General features: G+C 39.7%; 1 protein-coding gene across 1 annotated transcript; it reads right to left on the bottom strand.

The window, feature by feature from the left end:
* LOC137254338 (uncharacterized) lies at nt 1–27,268 on the bottom strand. Its single transcript, XM_067791991.1, has 3 exons — nt 27,101–27,268; nt 1,457–1,480; nt 1–519 (listed from the first exon to the last, which is right to left on the bottom strand). The coding sequence occupies exons 1-3, from the start codon at nt 27,266–27,268 to the stop codon at nt 1–3; spliced, it is 711 nt and encodes a 236-aa protein (XP_067648092.1).
* Nucleotides 27,269–27,694: the final 426 nt, after the last annotated feature.

The raw sequence follows: 27,694 nt of genomic DNA, 5'->3' as shown, positions 1-27,694 counted from the left end.
TTATTCGTTCGTTTCAAACGATGCAAAGAAATTTTGTAAGTTTTCTACCGAGCTCGAATTAATGGATGATGTATCTTCAACGATTCGTACGTTTGCTGTGACTTGAGGTGACATTCTACTACTGTTTATGGACGAGTCGCTACTTAAAGGAGTCGGAACTCTTATTGTATAATTCTGCATGTGTTGGGGCACCGCGTAGTTAAGTTGCGTAGACGTGCGCATTGGGTATTGCGGAATGACATTTGGTGTTAATATTTGACTTGGGTTAAGAACATTTTGGATTTGAATCGCGTGTCTAAATTCCAATGCTCCCAAGCAACCTTGAAATAAAACATCTGATATGATTTTTCGCGCAATCGTTTTCTGGGAGGCCTCCATTTCACTATATTGCGAAGCCCACGATTGAGCCAAGGAGTCACCTTCTGTGGGTTCGCGGCTGTTGGCAAGTCTCTCGCATGCAATTTTAATAAGTGTATCTTCTTCAGAAACTTTTCTTTTGCTTGGTCGAACAGTGAATTCCTAAAAAGAAAGTTTTATAAGTTTTTCATTACTTTTCAGCTTCCACAAACAGAAAAAGATTGGAAGGTAGAAGCGAAAAATTTTGATGCGCGCTGAAACTTCCCAAATTGTATAGGCACAATTGATGGAAAACACGTCAATATAACAAAGCCGCCTGGATCTGGATCTTTTTATTATAATTATAAAAAAAATTTTTTCATCATTTTAATGGCAGTGGTTAATGCTAATTACGAATTTTTGATGGCGGATGTTGGCACAAATGGAAGAGCATCTGATGCCGGTCTTTTTAGCGAAACAAAATTTTTTTCATCTCTAAAAAATAAAACATTGAAAATTCCTGACCCTCAGCCGCTTCCAAACTGCGAAGAAAAACTACCATTTGTATTCGTAGCTGACGATGATTTTCCCCTGTTAGAAAATATCATGAAGCCATTTAGCCACAACACACTCAAGGAAGAAGAAATAATTTTTAACTACAGGCTTTCTCGGGCGAGAAGAATTGTTGAAAACTGTTTTGGCATTTTAGCATCAATATTTAGAATTCTCCTACAAACTATTAATTTATCACCAGAAAAAGTCACGAAAATTGTGTTAACCTGTTGCTACTTGCATAACTTTTTACGGAGGCAAAATGAGGAGACGTATTTTGAAGGTGGATTCGATGTTGAAGAAAGAGATGCCGGAGCGATAGAATACGCCGATTGGCATAATGACCATATACTTACAGCTCTTCAAGCTTCAAGTGCAAAGAATGCATCCAATTTAGCAAAAACTACTCGAGAAAAATATTGTAATTATTTTAATACAGTGGGAGCAGTTCCGTGGCAGAACAATATATTAAATATAAGAAAGTGAATCATTTAAGGAATAAAAACAAAATGAATGTTTGTGTTCACAAAAAAAAAAGAAACAATAAAATTTTGACTTTTTTTCTTACCTCAAATGTGTTTGTATTTTCATCCTGTATTGTGGTAACGCCTGCCAAAGGTTCTTCTTGATCTTTCAAAAAGCATTGCAAATCATAGCACCAAAGAGTAGGAACATATTGATCCTCAGCACCAGCACCAGACTTCAAACTATCTCTCTTTTTTTTTGATTCACGCCGGTATTGCGCCCGCAAACTACTTATTTTTTTATAACTGTATCTACTTCTTTTAATTTTTCGATTAAAGTCGCATAATCATTATTCTTTTTAATTCTATTACAATAATCTTTGCTTTTTACTTGCCACAATAATGGCAAAGATTTATACATTTCAATAAATTCACTCAGAAATTTTTTATTGTCCATTTTACTTTTCCGCGCACGTCTGTTCCGTTCAGAAATTACTACGATTATGAGCTATTTCGCCATACACGCACGAACAGTTCGCGCAAATGTTCGCCAAAAATTAAAATATTTAGATTTTTGGCGAACATTTGCGCGAACTGCCAATCACCACCATACACGACAGAAAAGATCGCAGAAATATGACATAACGGGAATGTTCGCGGAAATGTTCGTGTCGTGTATTTGGCGCTTTAGTCAGAGGTCAATGACAGCTGATGACACGATACAATTCGCTACAATTCGCTAGGGGGCACACGGGATGAAATATTTAGAAAAATCGTACGAAGCGGAGGGAATTTTAGGATTGATTTTTATGTAAGTTTTCATTGAGCTACAACTGTAAAACTTCACAGATAGGATAAGACGCCAAGAAAATTTAAGAAAAGGCGAAAAAAATTCTGTTATTTAGATAAGAATTTGGAAATTTGGTGTTTTGATATCGATTTTAAAGTAACTTCTCATTGAGCTACAAACATGAAACCTCAGAGACAGGTTAAGATACCGTGACAAAGGAACAAAAGGAGAAAAAATTCCGTTAGGTGGCGCACGGATCGAAAAATTAGATAATAATTTGGAAATTTGAAACCGGATTTTAAGTATCTTCTCGATGAGCCAGGGGCTAAAAATTTAGAGCTTAATTCAGAGGTCGATGACAGCCGATGACACAATACAAAAAGTTTCGCTAGGGGGCACACGGGCGGAGATATTTAGAAAAATCAAACGGAACGGAGGAAATTTTGGGATTGATTTTTATGTAAGTTCTCATTGAGCTACAAGCGTAAAACTTAACAGATAGGTTAAGACATCGAGAAAATATAAGAAAAGGAGAAAATAAAAATACTGCCGTCCAGTATATAATTAGCTTATTCAGGTCAAATGAAACATTTTTCAAATTGAATTAAACTTAATCAAGTTCAGTTCAACGTTTTTTAAATCAAATGAAACTTTTCTAAATTCATAAGTAACCATTCACTTCTCACAAATTTAAAAATCAAAGTTTAGCAAGAATATGTCTTTATATAAGGAGATATTTTTCGCTGATTTTTGTCCATTTATATAAGGGAAGTTCTTAAGATTTTTTTATTTTAGTTTTATTTTTTTATTTATTTAGTTTTAGGGCGTAAAAGCAAGGTTCAAAAACTGGAGATCACATAAGCCAAACATTTTTTTTTTCTTTTGAAATAAAAATTTTTATTTGATTTGAAAAAAGTTCCACTGGATTTGAAAGATGTTTCGTTTGCATTGAGAAACTTCATTTAATTTGAAAAACAAATCTTTGAAAATGGTTACATATGAATTTAGAAAAGTTTCATTTGATTTAAAAAACGTTGAATTGAACTTGATAAAGTTTAATTCAATTTGAAAAATGTTTCATTTGACCTGAATAAGCTAATTATATACTGTACGGCAATCTCGTTTATTTTCTTTTTCAAAAAATTATTTGATCAGAATCTGAAAATTTTCAATTCGTCTGATAAACTTGCATTCAAAATGCAACTAGCTCAGCTGACAAGTTGTGCATGCTGCTCAAACTAGTTTTGAAGTCTTCTACAACTAGTATGTTCAAATGCGTTGTCGATATTCAAAAGCCCCAAAGAGATTTTGATGATACTACATATTATTAAATGTAATTAAAAACTTCACACCATTGCACGCTAACAGAATTCTCTGACATATACTACAGGCACACTACAAAAAATAAAGGTGGGCCAAAAAACGAAATTATTCTTTTTTCATATACCATACAAAAAGCTTTTTGCAAACCATCCCAAAAAAAATATTCAACAAATATTTCAATTTTTCTTAAGTAAAATGGTTATTCATCACCATTTTAGGTAAGTGACTTGCTAGCTGCATCGACCTAATCATGCATTATATAAAATCGATATCATTTTTCTCCTTCTGCACGACTACAATAAATTAAATTAAGTTAGGTTTTGTTTAAGACTGTGCATGGCCCACTTTTCTGGAATTGCCCACAGCAAATCCCAAAACATTTGCAGTCCTGAAGTGATAGGGATTTCCAAATGGTGTTAAAATAGTTTGGAAAAATAGCGAAATAATCTCGTAGTGATCTGAAGGTAACTCCGAAATAACACTGCTTACTTTAGATCTTTACGCCCTAAGTATATACTAAATATCATTATTCTAGGGTCACCAGTCTCATATATGGCCTACTTTTCTTAAATTTCTTACAGCCCGATTCATATATTTACACGTACTTAGTATCATCAATCTAGAATTTGCTGAGAGCCTTACGTTAAAAAAAAAATAATTTAAAAGCTACTGTTTCCAGGAACGTGAGCTCCTCCCCTTTTTTGCAAGGAAAAAACATAGACAGTAGATCGTTCCAGACTATTCGATATATGTGTTCCGAAACTCGCCAGGAGAGAGGAATAAAATATAAGTGTTCCCAAAAACTCGTGAGATCTGCCTTTTCAAAAAGTATAGGCATCCATTTTTTGGTGAAAATCGATAATTTTTCGATAGCGAATCGATAATGTTTTGATAATAAATCGATAACCTTGCGAAGGTAAATCGATAACGCAGCAATAACCAATTTGTAAGACTTCGATAACAAATCAATACCTTTTTGGGAACATGTCGACACCTTTTCAATAAAAAGTCGATAACTTTTCTATAAAAAAATCGATAACTTTTTTATAAGATATCGGCAACATTTCGGTATGCAATTTTAAGAGATGCTTGCAGCTAAAGCATACATTATTGTCCCAAAAAGTCAACAAGATCGGCCCCATCCAAACAATTGTTATAAGAAGGATTAGATAAGGGTCTTCACATTCCTTCCTCATTTTAAAAGCTAGAACTTTGAAATTTCACCACAGATTTACATGTATGGCGTTTATTGTTGTGTAGAAAAATCATCAAAATTGATACTATATAACTACATCCCATACAACGATTGCTCAGATAAGACGGTTTTCGTAATATCTTCCTCGTATCAACGCTAAAAACTTGTGTGAGGACTACCAATCAGTTATGGATTTGAGATTCATTGGAAATAAAGATATATCTTATACAACTAATCGTTCAGATGTTGAGAATTTTTGAAAGTTTACCAAAATATTGTTCGGATCGATTCATGAAGGGTACAGTACCGTCCTTTAGAAATTACAGGATTCCGAAAATTTATAAATATGCTTAACTCCAAATTTTGTTTCACAAAAACAAACCTTATTTTTTTTTGCCCACCCTTACACATATACTTACACACATGCACATATATAAAAATATTTGCTAACAAAAACTGTTTGCATTTAAGCATTTATGCGTACCAGTGCGACGCGCCATGGTCTCCTGCCAAAATAAATATTCGGTTATAGCCAAATGTCATCTCATGCCATAATAATTCCATCAACCCAACATGGTGGCTATCTGAGGGCTTTGTTGTACAATTTAACATATGACTGCACCGGAAATAAATTACAAACAAATTAATTTTCTTTATAAACAAATTTACATACATGTGTAATGCAATTCACAAGCAAATATTTGAAATTAAATGGCGCCAATATGTCAAATATGTAGAATAGCAATGCAGTGGCGTTGATGTGACAATTGGTTTAGATTGTGAATTGATTGGAGAATACTAATATGTAGATACGAAATTGCTAATAGGCCGGATATATGCACAAGCACCCGCAGGATAGAGTTTGTCGAAACAAAGTGCAGAAGCCGAAATCACGTCCGTACGAATGTAGATTCTTTGTTCTTTGATTTTATGGTAGGACGAAAAATAAGATAAAGACCAGGACTGTGAATTAGGAGTAGGATACAAACTTAGTTGTAAGACGCATTATGGTTTCAGGCCTAGCAATCGCGGTTTTCAATAAAACCACGTAACTTAACATTTTTTTTTAATTATTTTATTTTCAAGTTTTTAGTCTTTATTTAATTGCCCATTATCTCTCATTCTATTTAGTTCTATTTAGTCATCGGCGTAGGAAACGATAGTAACTTCTTCTGGTGGCGAAGGTAGCTTTGATATGCAGAAGCTAAACAAAAGTGGGGATAGGACACCATCCTGTGGGACCCCTTGTTTAATTATTCTTGGTTTAGATGATTCGTTTCTAAATTGCACCGATGCCTGCCAGCCACCCAGATAATTTGCGTTCCACCTTTTAAGACATGGGGGAAGGGTAGACCCGTCCAGGTCTTGCAGTAACGTGCCATGGTTGACCGTATCAAAAGCTTTTGATAGGTCTAGCGCAACGAGTACTGTTCTATGGTGGGGGTTTTGATTTAAACCGCAAATTATCTGGGTGCTAATGGCATTTAGCGCGGTGGTGGTGCTATGGAGTTTTCTAAAGCCATTCTGAGGACAGGCTAACTGCAAATTTGCTCTGAAGTAGGGGAGCGAAATGGCTTCAAGCGTCTTGCCTACTTGCGATAGGAGATATATGGGCGATATGACTCTCCTATGTTAGCTGGTTTCCCAGGCTTTAGTAGCGGGACCACCTTGGCCATTTTCCATTTTTCGGGAATGACAAAGGTGGAAAGAGACAGGTTGAAGTCATGTGCTGAATATCTGAAACCCTCTTTCCCTAGGCTTTTAAGCATCGGCATGGCTATGCCATCTGGGTCCACTGCTTTGGGTGGTTTAGCATAACCGATGGCATCCTCAACCTCTTTGACGGTGATGGTAATTGTTGACGGCTAAAGGGCTGAATTTATGTTTATGTGCGTGTCTGTTGGCCCTCCGTCTATCTTTGTCGACCGTAGAATGCATTATATATTGTCGGCAGAAAGCGCTCGCGCATTTTTGCGCATCCAACAACACTTAACCGCGAAATGTGATGGAAATTTTGTCATTGTGTTTAGACGGATTCGATAGGGACTTTACGGTGGACCAAAGTTTACCTACACCGGCAGAGAGGTTACAACGGCTTAGGTGCTCCTCCCATTTCGCCCGCTTGTGTTCATCCACAAGCATTCTGATGCGTTGATTTATATCCCTTATTTGGGGGTCGCCAGGATCGAGCTGTCTTATAAGGTCACGTTCTCTCACTACCGGCGGGAATGAAGCGATCCGAGGGGGATTCAATGACCTTGCGGAAAACACGCTCCTTTTGGCGAGCATCAGTCGGGATAGGGAGCGCAGCAAAGCGGTTGTCTGTAAAGGATTTGTATTCGTTCCACTTTCCTTTTTTGAAGTTTATGAAAGTGCGTTTTTCTGTGACGATGAGGACGGCGGTACGCTCGAGCGAAATAAGTATAGGCAGGTGGTCGGATGCCAATGTTACCATCGGCTGCCAGTTGACGCAGTTTACGAGTCCTGCGATGACGATTGATATATCCGGCGAACTGTGACAGCTTCCTACCATACGTGTGGGGCGTCTCCGTTTATTGTGCAGAACGTCAGAACATCGTTCTTCTATTTCATCCGCCAACATCTCACCCCTACTGTCTGCCTGCAAGTTTGAATGCCATAGATTGTGATGGGCATTGAAATCGCCCAAGATAATGCAATTATTGTCAGTGATTAAGGCGCTGGTATTAGGGCGGTATCCACTGGGGCAACAGGTAGCAGGAGGGATGAAGATGTTGGCGATTTCTAGGTTAGCATCGCCTGACCGGACAGATAAGCCTTGACGTTCTAAGGCACTGTCCCTGCGACCGATGTCGGGATCAACTATATGATATTGCACAGAGTGGTGTATAATAAACGCGAGGCCGCCTGCATTTCCGCTCTCGCGATCTTTTCTGTGGACATTATACCCAGAATACGTCTGCAGAGCATATTTTGCTGTGAGTTTAGTCTCTTGAATCGCAGCAATGCGGATGTTGTGCCGCTTCATGAAATCGACTGTCTCCGTGATCTTCCCAGTTAAACCATTACAGTTTAACTGCAGAATTCTGAAGTGCAACGGGGGAGACGTCGTCACTCTGGGAGTAAGTGAGAGTGACTACTCCTGGGTTGTGAAAGGCTAGGACGCAACTGCTTTTGTGGCCCTGGGACTGGACGTCCTTGGGTAAGCATTGGGGTATCCGGTGTATTTGGGTATGCGACCTGGCAACATGGCGCAATGAAACCCGTCGGGGGGTTGCCGTCGCGACGACCAGAACATCTAGGAAAGTGGCACCGTCCAAGGCAGGAGCTGCATTGGGCGGATGTCGCAAACATATATCTTCTGTGCTGGCAAACGGTGCAAAAGGAGGTAGGGACTAAGAGTATGTTTCCCTGACCTACACGATGGCTGCCGGAAAAGAGGGGAGAGAAGACTGGGGCAGGGGCTGCTGCTCGGCATTACTTCCGACTCTACTACGGAGATTGAGGTGTGAGTGGGAGCAGCCGTATGAGTTGGTGGTGCCGTGGCGCGGGTACTTGTTGTGGCTTGCTGAGCATCGGGCCTGTTGGAAGGTAGTGGGGCGCACTAATGCGTAGACTACGGGACGCCCTTGGGCGTGAACAGCAGGGAGCCACAAAAGCTTTATAGAAGTTGCGTGGAAGTCTGATTTTGGGATCTAGCCCAGAACAACCTGTCCGATGCAACCATCCCTTACTCGAGACACAATGACAAAAGTATGACCGTCCTAAAAAGATTCTTTTCCGGCAGACGCAGCAAAACCATTTCTCAGGACCGGGTCAGGAGATGGACCCGGATTGGATTCAATACCTTCCCGGAGCAAGAGAATATGGAGCAGTCCCGCTGCAAGGAGCTGCTGGGAGGATGACAATTTGTGGGAGGGACGCAACAAATTAATGGGGTTACTCTGAAATGACAGTCCTTAATCGGGAAAAATCCCGAATCGCTCCGGTACATAGAACCGACTGCTTCTTTTTCTTGCGTAGTTCAGGCTCATTTGGAAGAAAACCGCTGGTTTCGTTTGATTAATTTAATTATCTAAGCGTACAAATCAAGTCTGGGGAGGCATTGGTTTCCTTGCAATGTTGTGGAGGGGCAATTGGGTTATACTGAGGGTTCTCTCTGCGACGGTAGTACATAGGTTGTATCGTATAGTGGTCAAAACGATATATATATATATGGAATTGTGCTCTGATGGACAGCAGTAGGTATTCCTTCAATGGTCAAGAGGATGGAAGTGGTGGTGAGTTGTCGTGAATGGAATAAGCGGGCTCTTATAACAACGCAACTATGTACGTACTTAATTGAATTCTGAATTTCCAAACAACTAATATCGCAAGTTAAACGGCCGAGTTGCGAGATATTAGTTTGTATGGCATGGTTCCTCCAGATTTCTACTCTCTGAATTGAATATGGGGAGGGAATATTGAAACCGAAAGTGCTAAAATTTGATTTTTTGCAGAATTGTCGAGACTCATTGAATTGGTGCTTTGAAACGAGAGGGACATCCTTGCAACACTCAATCTCCATATCAGAGTTTTATCATTAAGAGATAGAGGAAACGATGAAGCACCTATTGTGCGAAATCCACGTACAATGTGAAAGCGAATGAAGTTTTTTGGAAATCCATTTTGCAGAAGCCTACCGCAACTCAATGATGTTAGGCCTGGGAAGCATTCCAAATATGCGACTCTTGAACATTCTTCGGTCTTCTTACAATATTTTCCATTGATTTATTCTCGAGCTGTGGTACCAAACCGGGATATAAGCGCTAATTGGAATCAAAGCTGAGCAATCCACATTAACTTACTAACCAACTTCGGGTGCACCACCTTAACAGGAAAGATGTCATTTATGAGATGATGTTTGCAAAATTACACCTCAACCTGTCTAATCATCATACCCAGTCAATTTGTAATACTATGTGGCTTGTTCTTTCGATAGTCTGTGGGAATAATAGGAAGTCCATCTTCCCTTTTTAGCCAAGGTTCTATAAGAATGTTATTGGTCTAGTGAAACTATGCAAATCAGACTTGAAAACCTGACCTCCTGCAGCCAAAGGGCGTGTGTTCCTAAGCCTCCTTTTTCTTAATTCTTGTACCAGATATTAGAAATATTGTTTCGCACTTTAAGTAAGGATATTAATTTAAAACTTCAACACTACAGTTCTAATTATTTTTATAAATGGGCATACAAACTCAAGCATTGTTAAAATTTGTAAAACTTTAAATTAAAACCCATTTATTACGTGCGTACCTTATACTAAACGATCATTATTGCTTATATAAATAATTGAACAACGAATAGTCCCTTAATACCAAACTGCAAAATGGACAAATAAATAATTTTTGCTCAAAATTGATTGCAGTCAAACCTTCGTAAGACAAAATGCACAGAGTTATTTATGCATACGCACTGACGCGTGTTTATCAGGGATGTGCGGAAACGGGTTCTTTGAGCCGGTTATTAAAAAAAATAGAAAAAGAGAGGAGAAAGTAATAGGGGTGAGGGGAGAAAAGATATAGAAAACGATGGAGGAGGGGGTGTCGTTGAGCAAGAAGGAGGAAAAAAGTTGGTGGCAGAGAAGAAAATGAGTGGAAAGGTAGGGAAGAGGGAAAGGTGTTAAAAAATAAGAGCACAAAAATTGAGAGAGTGACGTGGCGACAAAACGGAAGAGGAGGCATGAAGAGAATAGCAGTTGAGGGAAGGATTAGAGAAGACGGAGATCAAAAAGGGGCGCAAATGAATTGACAAAGTATAAAGAAATGGGCGAGGATTTGAAACAAAGAGAATCAAGTAATTTAAAAGTAAGCGCGACACCGAAGGGAGCGGAACTGAGCACAGAAGGCGATAGGAGCCAAATGGAGGTGAAAGGGGAAGAAACGAAGGTAAGGCCAAGAGGCAGAGAAATAGGACGATTAAGGAGAAATAATGGAAAAGATCGGAAGAGGAGGTAAAACTTGAATAAAAAGAATCGTTCTCGAAATATTTTGAAGGCTAGTTTCGGAGCGTACCACATCTATTACCGGCAAATGATTGTAAACACCGATAACATTTGCCAAAACCTTCGAGGAAAACTGGCAGCGCTTGCTACCTTTAGAAATTGCAGGAAAGCTAGAGTATCTTCGTTGCCATCCTTTAGTTTACTTACCACCATTCTTTTTTTGCTTAGCACTTTTCCCTGTTAGTAGTTTCTCCCTATTGCTAGTCTCCTCGCCGCTTATGCTTCCGTCGGTTAAAATCAGACTTTTCAACTTCAGCTATTCGCTGCCTCCTTTGCCTGCTAGGAGCTTGCAATTTGGTAACATAATCGAGGATTGCTCGCATCAAAGCTCTTATCAGCTAATTGCCTTCGACCTGCTTTCACTGTATCACGGGCCAATTACAAGCGCTTGTTCTCGCGCTCAACTATGGCTGGATAATTTTTTAGTCCGCGCGTTATTTTGAAAGGGCTCTCTTTATCTATCTATCTTGCTCCCTCGTCGACACTCATTCTTTGTCGGGGCACAAAAATTACTACCTCTACGAGCTCACCGAACACACTGACTCCATTCCTCCCTCACTACCCAGGTCCGATGCTAAGCTTGTAACTGTCTAGTACTAAATATGGGGAGAAATAGCTGTCCTCCACATCTGAGGTGGCCCGATATGGGCTGCAAATCATCCAAAAGGCATAGTTCGCATAACACCCTAGATTAGGCAAGCTTGCAATACTTGGTCATACCGCTGTCCTCATATGAGGCGCAGATGCAAAGGCCTCTCAGTCACATATTCAGGCGACCAAAATGGTAAACAATTGCATTATGTTGTTAGCAACTTTTCTTTATCCATCCTCCATGTGCTGCCGGTAAGCGACTTGAGAATTTTGTTGCGTCTTTGTCAGAGCCTTGAAGCTAAGACTGCTGTCGAATGTTTCACATATTATCTTTGAACGTTCAGTAATTGCCAAATCACTTGATTCCACGTCGTGAGCGGAGTAGCCGTGGTTTCGGTCGGTGGCAATTTCAGATCACGCGTGGTGAGAAAACTAGACAGACGGAGAAGAATACCATATAATTTGGAAAAAAATGCATCTATTGAGGGGCCGCCAACCAAATCATCGGCGACCTTATTTACAACATACAAAAAACAAATGTCGACCATATTGGAAATCCACGTCGATCGCATTACATTACTGACTGTCTCACATCCAAAAATACTGGGTGTGACGTTCAATAAGGATTTACATTTTGGTAATCGTGCATCCGCAATTGTACCTAAAATCCAGAGCCGTAAAAATATGCTCAAATCTCTTGCCGGTTGCACTTGGGGTAAAAATAAAGCGACGCTAGTTACCACTTACAAAGCAATTGGCCGGCCGCTTGCATGCAATGCGTCCCCGATATGGTCGCCGAGTTTAAAGGTTACTCACTGGAAGAAACAACATGCCTGCCAAAATACCGCTCTCAGAGCCGCAACGTGCTGTATTCTCATGTGCCTAGAACATCACCTACGCAATGAGATGAGAGTTCTCACCATTAGGGACAGAAATTAAATGCTAAACAAACAGTTGCTGTTAAATACCCAGAAACCTGGCCATCCCAACAGATATCTGATTGAAGGGGCCGCCTCCCTGGGACCTAAGAATTCATATTCGCAAGCATTATGAGAAAACACGGCACCCGATAACACAGCAGTGATATCCATAAAAAGACGTCAGACCTCTATGCCGGGAATTGCGCGGCGAATCCTGTCTTTAAAGATAAATACCCTGAGCTCGCAGAAGAGGAAAGCAATCAACCTAAGGAGACGAGCGTCACTCTAGCTCAACTTCGAGCTTACCTATCCAGAATTAACCCCAAAATACATAATGTATGTCCAGCTTGCAATGTGCCCCCACATGACAACAACCATATTTTTAATTGCAATGTAGAGCCAATGGCCCTAACGCTCCTCTCACTCTGGTCCACATCTGTTGAAACGGTAAGTTTCCTAGGACTGCTGTTAGGCGATATTGATGACTATTTCAGATTGGTCGCACCTATTGGATGGGGCGAAGCACTGCTACAATAACAACAACAGCTGATTCTTAGAAAGCTGTTTCAGATATTTCGCTATTGGAAGCTCTCCGTGAGCTGTTGTTACTAATGCGTATCGTTTCTGTATTTTGGCACAAACTGCAGCTATAACAAAAAAAACGATATTCGGTCTTTAGCTCTCTAGTTCTATACATCACTAATACCCATTCATGTGCATGTGTATGTTTGTGCCCGTGTAAATAATGTCACATTTGTGCCACAAAAGTGTAATTGTCTAAATCCCAGTAACATTGAAGGCGAAAATCAATTTCTGATTACCACACCCCCCTGGTGGGTTTTAAGTGCTGCAAAACGCACTGATTTATAGCTGCAACTCATTGATAATGCCAAAGTACAGCCTGTCTAACTTCTATTTCTATACAAAACGCTTGAATCTGCATAATATTTTTGTGTTCACTTGACTGACATACAAAATGTTTGGTGGATAATGTACAATAATAGAATGTGATTGTTGGTGGGTGTCATTGTGTTGTCGTTATTGTTGCACATACAACAAGATTTCATATTTTGGTGTGTAAACGTTTGTGTCTGAGCGTGCGTGTGTTTTTACCTAATATGCATTTTGGGTTTGGTTTTTTATAAGCCCCGGGAAAACCGGGATTTGAAATAGCGATATGAGTGGACGACCGCCAATGCTTTGGTAAAATATCCATAAGAAGAGGAGTGAAGCGTCCTTTGAAAAGGAAAAAATATAGACAAATCTATATATGAGTAAATCGAGGGCTATTGAGCCCGAATACAGTACCACGGTCTTGTAAATTCAGCGGCCGTAAAAAAGAAAAGGAAGAGGGAATCCGCCCTTGCAAGCTAAGAGACAGGTCGCTCATAACCGTAATCACCACTATGTAACACCAAATAATTCATAAGGTTTACTGTATCTCACTTAAAACAGTTATACGAATTTTAGTTCTAATATGAAATATCTCTTCACAAACACCAACGTTATTCGGTATCACAAAAATCATAAAGATTGACATCCCCAATATGCACGCGTGTGTATTTTGGGAATAAATGGCCGCTAATGTCATTTCATTGTAAATTTATTAAAATTACATTGAACGCAAAGGTCTTGAACTTATATGATTTGTGCATGTGTAGATAATCGCATAGTTCCTTGGTCTAATTCACTAGTTTCAGAACAGTATTTTTAAGGACTAGGCGTCACTTACTTACTTACACTCCCCGAAGGCCTTGGGGAGTGTTATCGATGTTGATGGTCCTTTGCCGGATGCAGATACGGTACGTTCCGGCAACAAGCACCATTAGGGCACCAGTCCGACCATATCGGAAACGATTTAGTATGACCACATGAAACTTTTAAGGCCATCCCGCCCCCCTACGCCCTAAATCCTTGAGATACTGGTCGTCGCCACAGCTTCGGATGTTAAGGTAACAGGATTCGCCACGGGTAGTTGAGGTTAACAATTGTGTTGGAGAAGCTATAATTTGAACTAGCAAGACCTTGAAAGGGTTGCGCTACACCTGAGCTACGCAACCCCTTGAATCAATTTTGTATTTTACCTGCCGCGGGTATATTCTAAACCTGCTGACCCGCTGGGGGCCGTTAAGCTAGGTACATCTTTTTCCATTCGAACTACATGGCTTAGTGTCCAATAGAGACATACTTAATACATAGAGAGTAAAGTTTAAGAAGCGTTATGCCCCTATTTTGAAATCAAGTGAAACTTTACTACCCTCATACTATGTTACCTTCTTGTTTGTTCAGAAATTTTTTCATTTTTGCAAGTTTTGAAATCAATTTCTAAGCAATTCCGGTGCAGTTATGTGTCCTCGAAATTTCCACATACAAGCTCCTCGGTACAGCACCAAGTTACATTGCAACATAAAAGATAACACTTTCCCTTGAAACTTTGAACATTGCCTTAGATACCATCAAACCAAGAGTTTTTTTTTTTTATTATAAAAGTTCTGCTAGACGGGGCAAGAATCAAGTTAACTTTGAGCATTGATCAATAAACTTGAGTCTTTCCGTAAGGGAGCGCGTGGATTTTAGCTTTCGTTAAGCTGAAGACTGGTAATTGCAATCGCGTTTCAGAGGTAAAGAGACTTCTATTAAGATAACTCGCAATGGGCTACAGTCTTCAAACCCTACGCATGGTTTAGAGCAACGAGACAATGTAACAAAAAGATACAAAAAATGTCTGAAGTCTTCGAATGTTTGAAGAAGTCCTTTCAAAATTGGACATTTACTGATTGGGATCTACAGTATAGTCCGGATGCTTATGACAGTCAATACTTAGAGAAAAAAAGTTAGTTAAATGCTGAAGATAATTAATGTAATAGCTCATCTTGGCAACGCTGTGATATCCACATTGAACCTTCTAGGTCGTACACCTTCCTCCTTCCGTGAAAACTTGGAATCGCCACAGCCTCGCCCACCATTTAAGCAGGATTTGCCAGTAGTAGTTAAGATTGAAAAGCAGAAGCTATTAATTTCTGTGCAGAAACTTTTGTATTACCTACAAATGTTCGTCTTATAGAAACTCTACGTGTGGCCATTTTTTGACCTCTATAAGCCGACGAGTTCCTGCAATATATCAATCGGTAAGAAAGATCACAACAGCTTAAATGTTTCGATATGTTAGCTAAGGTGCAAAAATTTGTATCCGTACACTGGAAACATGTTGCACATATTATTGTACGAACCCAATACTCGTTGAGTCGCGCAAGTAATGTATTCACTAATTTATTAATTTTATAAATGGCTGAATATAGTATTTCGTCACTTTGGCTTATAGTTCGACTCATCGCCTTCCAACTACAGACGCTAGAGCGCATATACCGCGGCTATTGGATAATACGGCTTCCCTGTAACCGGTGCTATTTAGAGATATGCTAAGATATTGACGAGGCTCCAGCTTCCTGAGAATACTCTTGTATTTCGTTTTCTTGATAAAACAGTCAAACAACAGCACATTGCATTTCATTTATTTAGACTTTAAAACTAAGTTCTAAGGTCTCTCCCATTCATTCAGTTTTCTCAGTGACGCCGCTAGTCATCGACTTATTACTACGTCATTCGCGTAAGCCCCTACTTTATCCCAATTTCTGTCGAGCATATGAAATGTGCTTTCTTTTACTCAAATTCAGAGCATTCAGGACAGGAACAGGATACCGCCTTGTGGGGTATCTCACTAAGCCTAGCGCGAATCGTTTTGGTACACAAATCAGCCGCCATGTTGGTCTCTTATCAATCACGACGCATCCAACATGCTGCGGAAGAGATGGTCGGTAATATTTTCCAGACATTTGGAATAATGAATGCTTCCTTTTTCATTTAAGGTGAAGCACTGTTCAGTTTGTAATAACTTCAACAACTACTCAAATATAACACCAGAGCTAAAAACTTGCTTAAGCTTAAAAAAGCGTTTACTATTTCATTATTAATACTCGCTGCTGCTGCTGCTGCTGCTATTTTTGATGCATTTTCATGACACGTGCTTCAGTCTGCGTTATGAATACCAAATTCAAAGAGCTACGCCCAGTAAACTACATTCACTTCTAAAATTAAAAAGATAAAATTACTGCGAGGTTATGCTCATATGACAGCATTCCAGCAGCCTTTGATATAAAATACAGGGTGCGTAAATGGAAATTTGAGTATTTAAAGATTCGAGTTAAGTATATGCGGCATTTATTGTAACAGTTATAAGTTATTTTTTGGCGTTTTTATTTTGCTGAGAAAAAAATAATTTTTTTAAGGTCGCTGGGTACAGAGATATTTAATTTGAAGATAAGATGGCTAGTAAGGGTTCGGAAAAAAACGTAAGCGAGGCGGAAAACTACGTACGACCACTGCTGGATTATTTCGTGAGGAATGTCGAAAATATGAAACTTATTGCAGCGGCTGTGGACAAACTCCGATGATTGCGAGGTGTCAAAGTCCTTATGGCCATTTTTGAATAGGAAAGGTACTAGTTTCCTTCTCAAGCTAAAAAAAATTTGAAGAAGACTCGATTCTTAACTTTCTCTGCCGACGTCTAGGACTGCAAAGAAGACGACTCAGAATAAGAGGACTTGATTTTTCACTTTCACTGCAGATGTATAGGACTGCAAAAAAGACGACTCGGTATTTAGGCCGCACAATTTTTTAACGGTCTGGCAGAAACTGAGCAGGTTGATCATCCTCCTACTCCTACTTAATATCTTCAGAGAAAGAATGTGGTTGGTTGCGAACTACTAGGAAGTAATGTGCTTGGACCAATGTGCTACCACCTGGTACTTATTGAGTGAAAATGTGGGAAGTTCTCATGCCAGTCTGTTTATACTCAGTTGAGCAGAGCTCACAGAGTATATTAACTTTGATTGGATAACGGTTGGTTGTACAGGTATAAAGGAATCGAGATAGATATAGACTTCCATATATGAAAATCATCAGTATCGAAAAAAAATTTGATTGAGCCATGTCCATCCGTCCGTCCGTTAACACAATAACATGAGTAAATTTTGAGGTATCTGGGCACTCATCTCAGATCGCTATTTAAAATGAACGATACTGGACTATAACCACGCCACTTTTCCGATATCGAAAATTTCGAAAAATCGAAAAAGTGCGATAATTCATTACCAAAGACTTGGTAGGTGGGTTGAACTTATGACGCAGAATAGAAAATACGTAAAATTTTGGACAATGGGCGTGGCACCGCCCACTTTTAAAAGAAGGTAATTTAGAAGTTTTGCAAGCTGTAATTTGGCAGTCGTTGAAGATATCATGATGAAATTTGGCAGGAACATTACAGGTATTACTATATGTATGCTTTATAAAAATTAGCAAAATCGGAGAACGACCACGCCCACTTTAAAAAAAAATTTTTTTAAAGTGAAATTTTTACAAAAAATTTAATATCTTTACAGTATATAAGTAAATTATGTCATCATTCAACTCCAGTAATGATATGGTGCAAAAAAATACAAAAACAAAAGAAAATTTCAAAATGGGTGTGGCTCCGCCCTTTTTCATTTGATTTGTCTAGGATACATTTAATGCCATAAGTCGAACAAATATTTACCAATCCTTGTGAAATTTGGTAGGCGCTTAGATTCTAGGACGATAACTGTTTTCTGTGAAAAAGGGCAAAATCGGTTGAAGCCACGCCCAGCTTATATGCACAGTAGATCGTCTCTCCTTCCGCTAGGCCGTTAATCGATATATCTTTACTAAACTCAGTTCACATAATTATCTGAACACACTTTGTATTGGTATAAAAAATGGCCGAAATCCGACTATGACCACGCCCACTTTTTTGATCTCGAAAATTACGAAAAATGAAAAAAAATGCCATAATTCTATACCAAATACGAAAAAAGAGATGAAACATGGTAATTGGATTGGTTTATTGACGCAAAATATAATGTTAGAGAAAAACTTTGTAAAATGGGTGTGACACATGCCATTATTAAGTAGAAGAAAATGAAAAAGTTCTGCAGGGCGAAATCGAGAGCCCTTGGAATCATGGCAGGAATACTGTTCGTGGTATTACATATATAAATAAATTAGCGGTACCCGACAGATGATGTTCTGGGTCACCCTGGTCCACATTTTAGTCGAAATCTCGAAAACGCTTTCACATATACAACTACCACCACTCCCTTTTAAAATTGTTATTAATACCTTTAATTTGACACCCATATTGTACAAACACATTATAGAGTCACCCCTGGTCCACCTTTATATCGATATTTCGAAAAGGCGTCCACCCATAGAACTAAGGCCCACTCCCTTTTAAAATATTCATTAACACCTTTCGTTTGATATCCATATTGTATAAACGCATTTTAGAGTCACCCTTGATCCACCCTTATATCGATATCTCGAAAAGGCGTCCACCCATAGAAGTAAGGCCCACTCCCTTTTAAAATATTCATTAACACCTTTCGTTTGATGCCCATATTGTATAAACGCATTTTAGAGTCATCCCTGGTCCACCTCTATGGCGATATCTCGAAAAGGCGCCACCTATAGAACTAAGGCCCACTCCCTTTTAAAATACTCATTAACACCTTTCATTGATACCCATATTGTATAAACGCATTCTAGAGTCACCCTTGATCCACCTTTATATCGATATCTCGAAAAGGCGTCCACCCATAGAAGTAAGGCCCACTCCCTTTTAAAATATTCATTAACACCTTTCGTTTGATGCCCATATTGTATAAACGCATTTTAGAGTCATCCCTGGTCCACCTCTATGGCGATATCTCGAAAAGGCGCCACCTATAGAACTAAGGCCCACTCCCTTTTAAAATATTCATTAACACCTTTTGTTTGATACTCATAATGTACAAACGCATTCTAGAGTCAACCCTGGTCCACCTTTATAACGATATCCCGAAAAGGCGTCCATCTATAGAACTAAGGCCCACTCCCTTTTAAAATACTCATTAACACCTTTCATTGATACCCATATTGTATAAACGCATTCTAGAGTCACCCTTGATCCACCTTTATATCGATATCTCGAAAAGGCGTCCACCCATAGAAGTAAGGCCCACTCCCTTTTAAAATATTCATTAACACCTTTCGTTTGATGCCCATATTGTATAAACGCATTTTAGAGTCATCCCTGGTCCACCTCTATGGCGATATCTCGAAAAGGCGCCACCTATAGAACTAAGGCCCACTCCCTTTTAAAATACTCATTAACACCTTTCATTGATACCCATATCGTACAAACAAATTCTAGAGTCACCCCTGGTCCACCTTTATATCGATATTTCGAAAAGGCGTCCACCCATAGAACTAAGGCCCACTCCCTTTTAAAATACTCATTAACACCTTTCGTTTGATACCCATATTGTATAAACGCATTCTAGAGTCATCCCTGGTCCACCTTTTTGGCGATATCTCGAAAAGGCGTCCACCAATAAAATTAAGGCCCACACCCTTTTAAAATACTCACTAACACCTTTCGTTTGATACCCATATTATCTAAACGCATTTTAGAGTCATCCCTGGTCCACCTCTATGGCGATATCTCGAAAAGGCGTCCACCTATAGTACTAAGGCCCACTCCCTTTTAAAATACTCATTAACACCTTTCGTTTGATACCCATATTGTATAAACGCATTCTAGAGTCATCCCTGGTCCACCTTTTTGGCGATATCTCGAAAAGGCGTCCACCTATAAAACTAAGGCCCACTCCCTTTTAAAATATTCATTAACACCTTTCGTTTGATACCCATATTGTATAAACGCATTCTAGAGTCATCCCTGGTCCACCTCTATGGCGATATCTCGAAAAGGCGCCACCTATAGAACTAAGGCCCACTCCCTTTGAAAATACTCATTAACACCTTTCATTTGATACCCATATCGTACAAACAAATTCTAGAGTCACCCCTGGTCCACCTTTATATCGATATTTCGAAAAGGCGTCCACCCATAGAACTAAGGCTCACTCCCTTTTAAAATACTCATTAACACCTTTCGTTTGATACCCATATTGTATAAACGCATTCTAGAGTCATCCCTGGTCCACCTTTTTGGCGATATCTCGAAAAGGCGTCCACCTATAAAACTAAGGCCCACTCCCTTTTAAAATATTCATTAACACCTTTCGTTTGATACCCATATTATGTAAACGCATTTTAGAGTCATCCCTGGTCCACCTCTATGGCGATATCTCGAAAAGGCGTCCACCTATAGAACTAAGGCCCACTCCCTTTTAAAATACTCATTAACACCTTTCATTTGATACCCATATCGTACAAACAAATTCTAGAGTCACCCCTGGTCCACCTTTATGGCGATATCTCGAAAATCCGTCCGCCTATAGAACTAAGGCCCGCTCCCTTTTAAAATACTCATTAACACCTTTCGTTTGATAACCATATCATACAAACAAATTCTAGAGTCACCCCTGGTCCACCTTTATGGCGATATCTCGAAAAGGCGTCCACCTATAGAACTAAGGCCCACGCCCTTTTAAAATATTCATTAACACCTTTCATTTGATACCCATATCGTACAAACGCATTTTAGAGTCATCCCTGGTCCACCTTTATGGCGATATCTGGAAAAGGCGTCCACCCATAGAACTAAGGACCGCTCCCTTTTAAAATACTCATTAACACCTTTCGTTTGATACCCATATCGTACAAACAATTTCTAGAGTCACCCCTGGTCCACCTTTATGGCAATATCTCGAAAAGGCGTCCACCCATAAAACTAAGGCCCACTCCCTTTTAAAACACTCATTAACACCTTTCGTTTGACACCCATATTGTACAAACGCATTTTAGAGTCACCCCTGGTCCACCTTTATAACGATATCCCGAAAAGGCGTCCACCCATAGAACTAAGGACCGCTCCCTTTTAAAATACTCGTTAACACCTTTCATTTGATACCCATATCGTACAAACAATTTCTAGAGTCACCCCTGGTCCACCTTTATGGCAATATCTCGAAAAAGCGTCCACCCATAAAACTAAGGCCCACTCCCTTTTAAAACACTCATTAACACCTTTCGTTTGACACCCATATTGTACAAACGCATTTTAGAGTCACCCCTGGTCCACCTTTATAACGATATCCCGAAAAGGCGTCCACCCATAGAACTAAGGACCGCTCCCTTTTAAAATACTCGTTAACACCTTTCATTTGATACCCATATCGTACAAACGCATTTTAGAATCATCCCTGGTCCACCTTTATGGCGATATCTGGAAAAGGCGTCCACCCATAGAACTAAGGCCCGCTCCCTTTTAAAATACTCATTAACACCTTTCGTTTGATACCCATATCGTACAAACAAATTCTAGAGTCACCCCTGGTCCACCTTTATGGCGATATCTCGAAAAGGCGTCCACCTATAGAACTAAGGCCCACGCCCTTTTAAAATATTCATTAACACCTTTTATTTGATACCCATATCGTACAAACAACACATTCCAGGGTTACCCTAGGTTCATTTTCCTACATGGTGATTTTCCCTTATTTTGTCTCCATAGCTCTCAACTGAGTATGTAATGTTCGGTTAAACCCGAACTTAGCCTTCCTTACTTGTTTTTTTATTCGCTAGAAAATCAAGAATTATTTTTTATGTTTTTTATTTCGCTCTTAAACTAAGAGTTTTTTAATCAGTTTTTTTTTATTTTACTCGGAAAGTAGGGGCGTGTATTGGGTTTTTTATATCCCTTGGAAATTAATAGTTATTTCTTGAGCTTTCACTTTAAATATAAAAATTATTTTATGAGTTCCTTATTTTGCTGGGGAAATAAAACTTACTTTCTGAGTTTTTATTTTTTTATTTTTATCGATCCATGATATTACCAGGGAATGTTTCTGTTTTTTACTTCTTTATCAGGTAGCTTTTCGGAAGCTAAGTTTTGAACTCGAAATCTCCTACATTCATACTGGTGATCCCCCTGCGGGTAAGGGGTTTGAAATATACCCGCAGTAGGTATACTGGTTGTAAAAGGCGAGCAAAATACCAACAGGCTCTCCAATCCTGAGTGGGGCTAACTCGAAAGGGAGCAATGCGGACACTACCTTGTCATGGTCGATAAAAACTGTACCGTGGGGAGTAGACAAATCTTGATGGTTGTATCAGTTGGGATTGGCCCCCGGTATTCCCCCCGGATTCACGGTACGCTGGTATTTAAACTCGCATGTTTTGTTTATTCCTTAGTTACATACGGGGAAGTTCACTTTTGGGGAAGTTGACAATAAAGCATATTAAAGAAGCTTTGCAGTCTCTTCTCTGCTGACGTAGGCAATAAAGCATTCTCTTCGGAGTAATATGCTCTGTTTGGCTTTCGGAATAGACAATAAAGTATTCTCTTCGGAGTAATGCGGTCTTCTTCCTTGTAAAGTTGGAAATAAAGTTTTTCCTTGGCTTGCCACAAGGGTAAAACAGCCTCTTTATCTACTCTGGTCTAAGCATACATTTTTCAAAGAATCATCTGCGGAAGGTCAAAGAAAAAGTTGAGATACGCCATCGCTAAATTGTGCTGTGTGCATTTAATGAAACTTTTCTGGGTAAATGGCGAAAACAGATGCCTATCTTTTGTAAATAACAATTGACAATTGCAAGAGTAGGTTTGTACTCAATCTTCCTTTGAAATGTGATTAGATGCTGGGGACTAGAGATAGGTTACAACCCTACAGTGAACGAGAATTTCAATTCAATATGGCGGAAAGGTTGTAATCGCATCCCTTAATTGTGATGCGCGATATCCTGATGCTCAAAAGAGATTGTTTACATTCCTTCATACTTCTAATAAAATTATGAAATGGAATCATGCATCTGGCGGTTTCCCAAGCGTTAAAACTGATGCGGCAAATTCTTTATCGAATCGAAGATAATGGAACTCAAGATACAGTTGCGCTTCAACCGGATTCCATTATCCTTGAAATGGTAGGAGGTTTGATAGGCTCCGTATCTTACCAAGGAAAAGACCTTGTGATTGTATTCTCGATTACAAGCTAGTTTGCTGCCAATGATTCGGCTACGAAGTGTTTGATCAAGGAACGTAGAGTTTAAAGTTGGGCCACTGATCATGTAATTAAATCCGTGTGTTTTGACACCGTGAGGTTGAGCCTAAAATGGAAGGTACTCGCGTTACAAGCATATATATATAATTCATACTCTCAAAATTTAAGGAACAAGTTTTTTCAATTATGCATATTTTATTTCGTTCCGAAAATAACCGTTATTTATTGAGTTTTTTAATTCACTTTGAAAATATTTCTGTGTTTATTGTTGTGCTAACGGTGCTTCGCCCCATTCAGTGGGTGCGACCACTCACAAATTGTTATCAAAGTCCAAGGAAACTACCAGTTCCAACAGATGCTGACCATAGGGATGGTGTTGTTAAAGGGTTCCACATTATAATTGAAAAGATGGTTGTTGTCATGTGGAGACACATCGTATGCAGGACATACATTATGTGTGTCGGGGTTGATTCTGGGAAAGTAAGAAATTATCCCCTTATAGTATCCAGAACGAAGTTGGGCCAGGGTGTCTCGTTTGTTGCTTTATTCTGCAGCAAGAGTAGGATATTGTATATTGATAACGGGGCTCACCGAGCGCATCCTGACAAAGGAGAGCTCCTTATGCTCTTCTGGACCAAACGGCTGTATTTGCAGGTGCCGGAGCTCATCATAGTGCTTATGGAGATGTTGCCTTAACCCTCTTGGAGGCAGGGCTAGATCAAGCAGTTGCTTGCAGCTTGTGTTCTACTTCCCTCAGGAAATTAAAATTTTTTTTATAAAAAAAAAAAAAAACAAAGATTAAGTATTATTTTCTGAGCGAAGAATCAAACTCAAAACATAATAATAAAAAAACGATCATTATAACAAAACGTAGGATTTTGCGATACCCAATTGAAAATACAGATTATTTAATTATTTGCAAGCAAACTTAATCGTGGTCAATTTTCTGTTTAACAAAAAACTCTCGTTTTCTAATAATTTTGCATTAGTTTCGTAATACCCGTTATCTTTGCGCTCAAAACAAATTTATATTTATTGTTAGTTCAACGCGATTACTCTACTTGTTTTCATGTTTACAAAAGCTCATCTACTTACACATGTATAATATATGTACATATGTATGTATGTAAGTATGAATTTACTCAGCTTAAGTATAGAACTCATAAAATATGTAATACCTCTCGTTTACACTCGACCGACAACAACAAATGCGATGAAAACCTGCTATGGTCGATGTGTTGAAATTTAAATTAGCACCCAATTTTACTTTAAACAACTTTAACCTTTCACTTACCCCAACCACACACGTTTTGCGTTCGTTCACTTTCACTCCCTTGATGGGTCGGTAGCGTGCAAAGTGTCACAACAATTGACATTCACCGCCACCACTAATCCCACAGTCGCTGAATGTAGAGGGCAAAATAATAAAACTCAGCTTATTTTCCATATCGTGTGCACTGTGTATGTGTGTGTGTGTGTGTAATCTACATAAATAACTCTTTTTATATGGTAAATAAATGGGTATGCTCATACCGGTTATGTAATTTGTATTAAGGGGTTAATGGAAAATTGAAATTTTTCGGGCTCGCGAAATGAGTATTTATAAAAATTGGATATCGATTTGCAAACTATAGAAAAATTTAAAAGGATTAATATATTTGGAGCTAACAGACAAGCATTCCCTTCTCCTTCTCTTGCACAAGGTCAATCTTTCTCTTTTTCCTCTCCCTCTTAGTTTTCTGATATTGTTGAATTTTTTGTTTTTTAACCACAAAAACGATCAGCGAAGATTCAGAGAAATTTTTTGGATTTAAGCAGTCCTATGCAGGATATGAATCCAGTACGCTCAGGTACTAGGACCTTTAAGTACTGGTCCGACTCCCGTGAAACAATTTCTCTATCTTTTCTTTATCTCGATGTAGTTAAGTCATTTTTAGGCCCTTTAGCCGGTGCGTACATTTTTTCATTATATTTTCTTTTAATTTCTTCTTCTATTTCCTTCTCCTATTCCTCTTAATATTCTTCCCCATGTTAGTTCATGTCTGCCTTTCCCCTTCCGTTTTGACCCTTCTCTGTTTCTTCCTCTTGTTAACGCCTTTCTGTCTATGTGCCGTGATCGTAAACTATCTTCTTCAAGACGTTGAAAACAAGGGCTTCATCTAGGAGAAATTTCCATACACCCTATGGGATCTTCTGCAGAGATAACTGACTAAATTAACTGAATCCCGCGAATAAGCTATAGCCCCCAACAAACCCCCAATAAAACTGAGCAGGTTATGTTTATAGGAGGTCAAAAATCACCATATCAGACTATATACTTTATCATTATACTTGACAATGAGGTGTCGTAGAAGTTAATATAGAAGACAGAGCTAACACGGCCTCGCTCGGCTTGTACTTCTGCTTTAAGACCATTGGCAGATGCTGGACGCTCTCTCCCCGTTTTACGCGCTGGCTGCATGATATGATGGTCCAGCCGATCCCTTCTTCTATGCAGTGTTGGTCTGATAAAACGCACTAGGCATGGCTTCTAATGTCGAAAAAGTGAAAAAAGTGCAACGAATGATTCTGGTTGGAATCACCGGGTATCTCCGTACAGTACCAACTCTAGCGCTTATGCATTGCTAGAAGAATGACCACAGCTAGAGCTAGGCAGATTACTGTGCGCCAGCTTTGTAGTGGAAGATATTGTGCTTGAATTGGTTCTGAAGATCATCATCCGCCGGTGGATCAAGCAGGGTTCAGCTACCAATTGGGCAACGTTATTTTCAATAATTTGGCCTACGCCGACAATATGGTGCCAATCACAGGTAGCGAGCCATCGCGCTCAGCTATAGAAGCAGTCAATTGTGCACCGTCCTGCGGGAAACAACACGACAGCTACTACAGGGATAGCCTATCCGAACATTGGAACCAGAACAGCATTATGACCACTTAGGAATACCCAATCGCTTTCATATTTGGCAGACCACCATAGTTGGCTTTCTGAGAAAATGGCGAGTGCTGGACCGCTAGGGACGAAACGGAGCTAGACAGAAGAAAAACGCTATTGCAACCTTCTTATTGCGCCGTTTATTTTGCAGATGTTGGTAGGGGGATTACAATATACCCGCGGTAGGTATGCCGAGGCGACTAAAATACCAAATTGATTCAAGGGGTTGTGTAGCGCAACCCTCTCAAGAGGTTCAGCGCAATTTATAGCTTCTCCAACCCAATTGTCAACCTCACCTACCCGCGGCGAATCCTGTTTCATTATCAGCCGAGCCTCTGGCGACCCCAAGTTGCTGTTGGAACTAGGTGGTGGGGAGGGCGGGATGGCTTAGAAGGTTTAATATGGTCATATAAATCGTTCCCGAGATGGTCGGGCTTGTACCTTAATGGTGCTTTGTTACCGGAACGTACCGGAACATCGATTACTCTCCCCAAAGCCTTCGGAGTGTGTCTTTATCGTTAATACAACAACAACACGTAGGTAGAAACTATCTTAAAAGACTGCTAAGACATGAATGAACCTGGTTCAACATGCTCGTCGCGTACTTGTATTTCTGCCCCCTCTGGAGGGTGACTACCTCTGGCCGACATGAGAAATCTGCTCATCGTAGCCCATGCGTTTAAGATGTTGAGCTCAAAGGGCTTGGTCTCGATCAGTCTAGCGGTATCATCGCCAAGGCAGGCTATGGAAGATGAAGAAATACAGCATGCGAGGCGAGGTATTTATCCAACAAACCGCTACTGGTCGAATGTGGGGAAATCATCGGCCAGATTTAACACCAAGATCAAAATACACTTGACATATTTCTCAGCAAGGTTGGAGTTTTGGATCCAGTGTGGCCGACCGATCAAACCTGGTTTCGCCGTTGTCGAGACAGAGGAGTGTAAGTGCATCACCTCGAAGTTGCGCGGTGTAGTACCATTTGATAGAAATACCGGACCAAGGGAAATTCGACGAACAACTTCCTCCGAACTGGTAAATTCATAGTTTCTGCGACTTTCGCTGATAAGCGCTGTATCAAATGTGGAAGGGACCTTGAGACCCTTCTCCATGTAGTAAACCATTGCTATTTACACTCTTCGGCCTGAAAGCGACGCTGGTAACGGTGGAATCTGGTGTTGTTAAGGCCAGACATCATTATATGTGACGAAGTCAGTCGGTTCGTTAGCCTGATCAGACTCTTGCTGATCATCCAACGGCGCTTGATTTCGATGTTTTAGTGGGAGCTCTTGACGGATAGGACCCTGCAAAAGAACGGGTCACAAACCTCCTTAGCATCTCGCGATACTATTCCAGTCTCATACGGAGATTCAAGATAAGCGACATTATCCGGTGGTCTCGAGGCAAATGCGTGCAATACGTAAGCGGAATCAGTTATTCTTTGTCAGAATTGGTATCTACCTTCAATATGTCTTTGCATTTCTAGAATCATGGATGGTAGGTATGATTGTCTTCGAATAATATAAAATTACACATACACTTTATACTGT

This window comes from Eurosta solidaginis, chromosome 5, assembly GCF_040869045.1.
Source record: "Eurosta solidaginis isolate ZX-2024a chromosome 5, ASM4086904v1, whole genome shotgun sequence".
Classification (NCBI taxonomy): Eukaryota; Metazoa; Arthropoda; class Insecta; order Diptera; family Tephritidae; genus Eurosta; species Eurosta solidaginis.
Note: the sequence above shows the minus strand (reverse complement) of the source record. Positions and strands in the feature narration are given on the sequence as shown.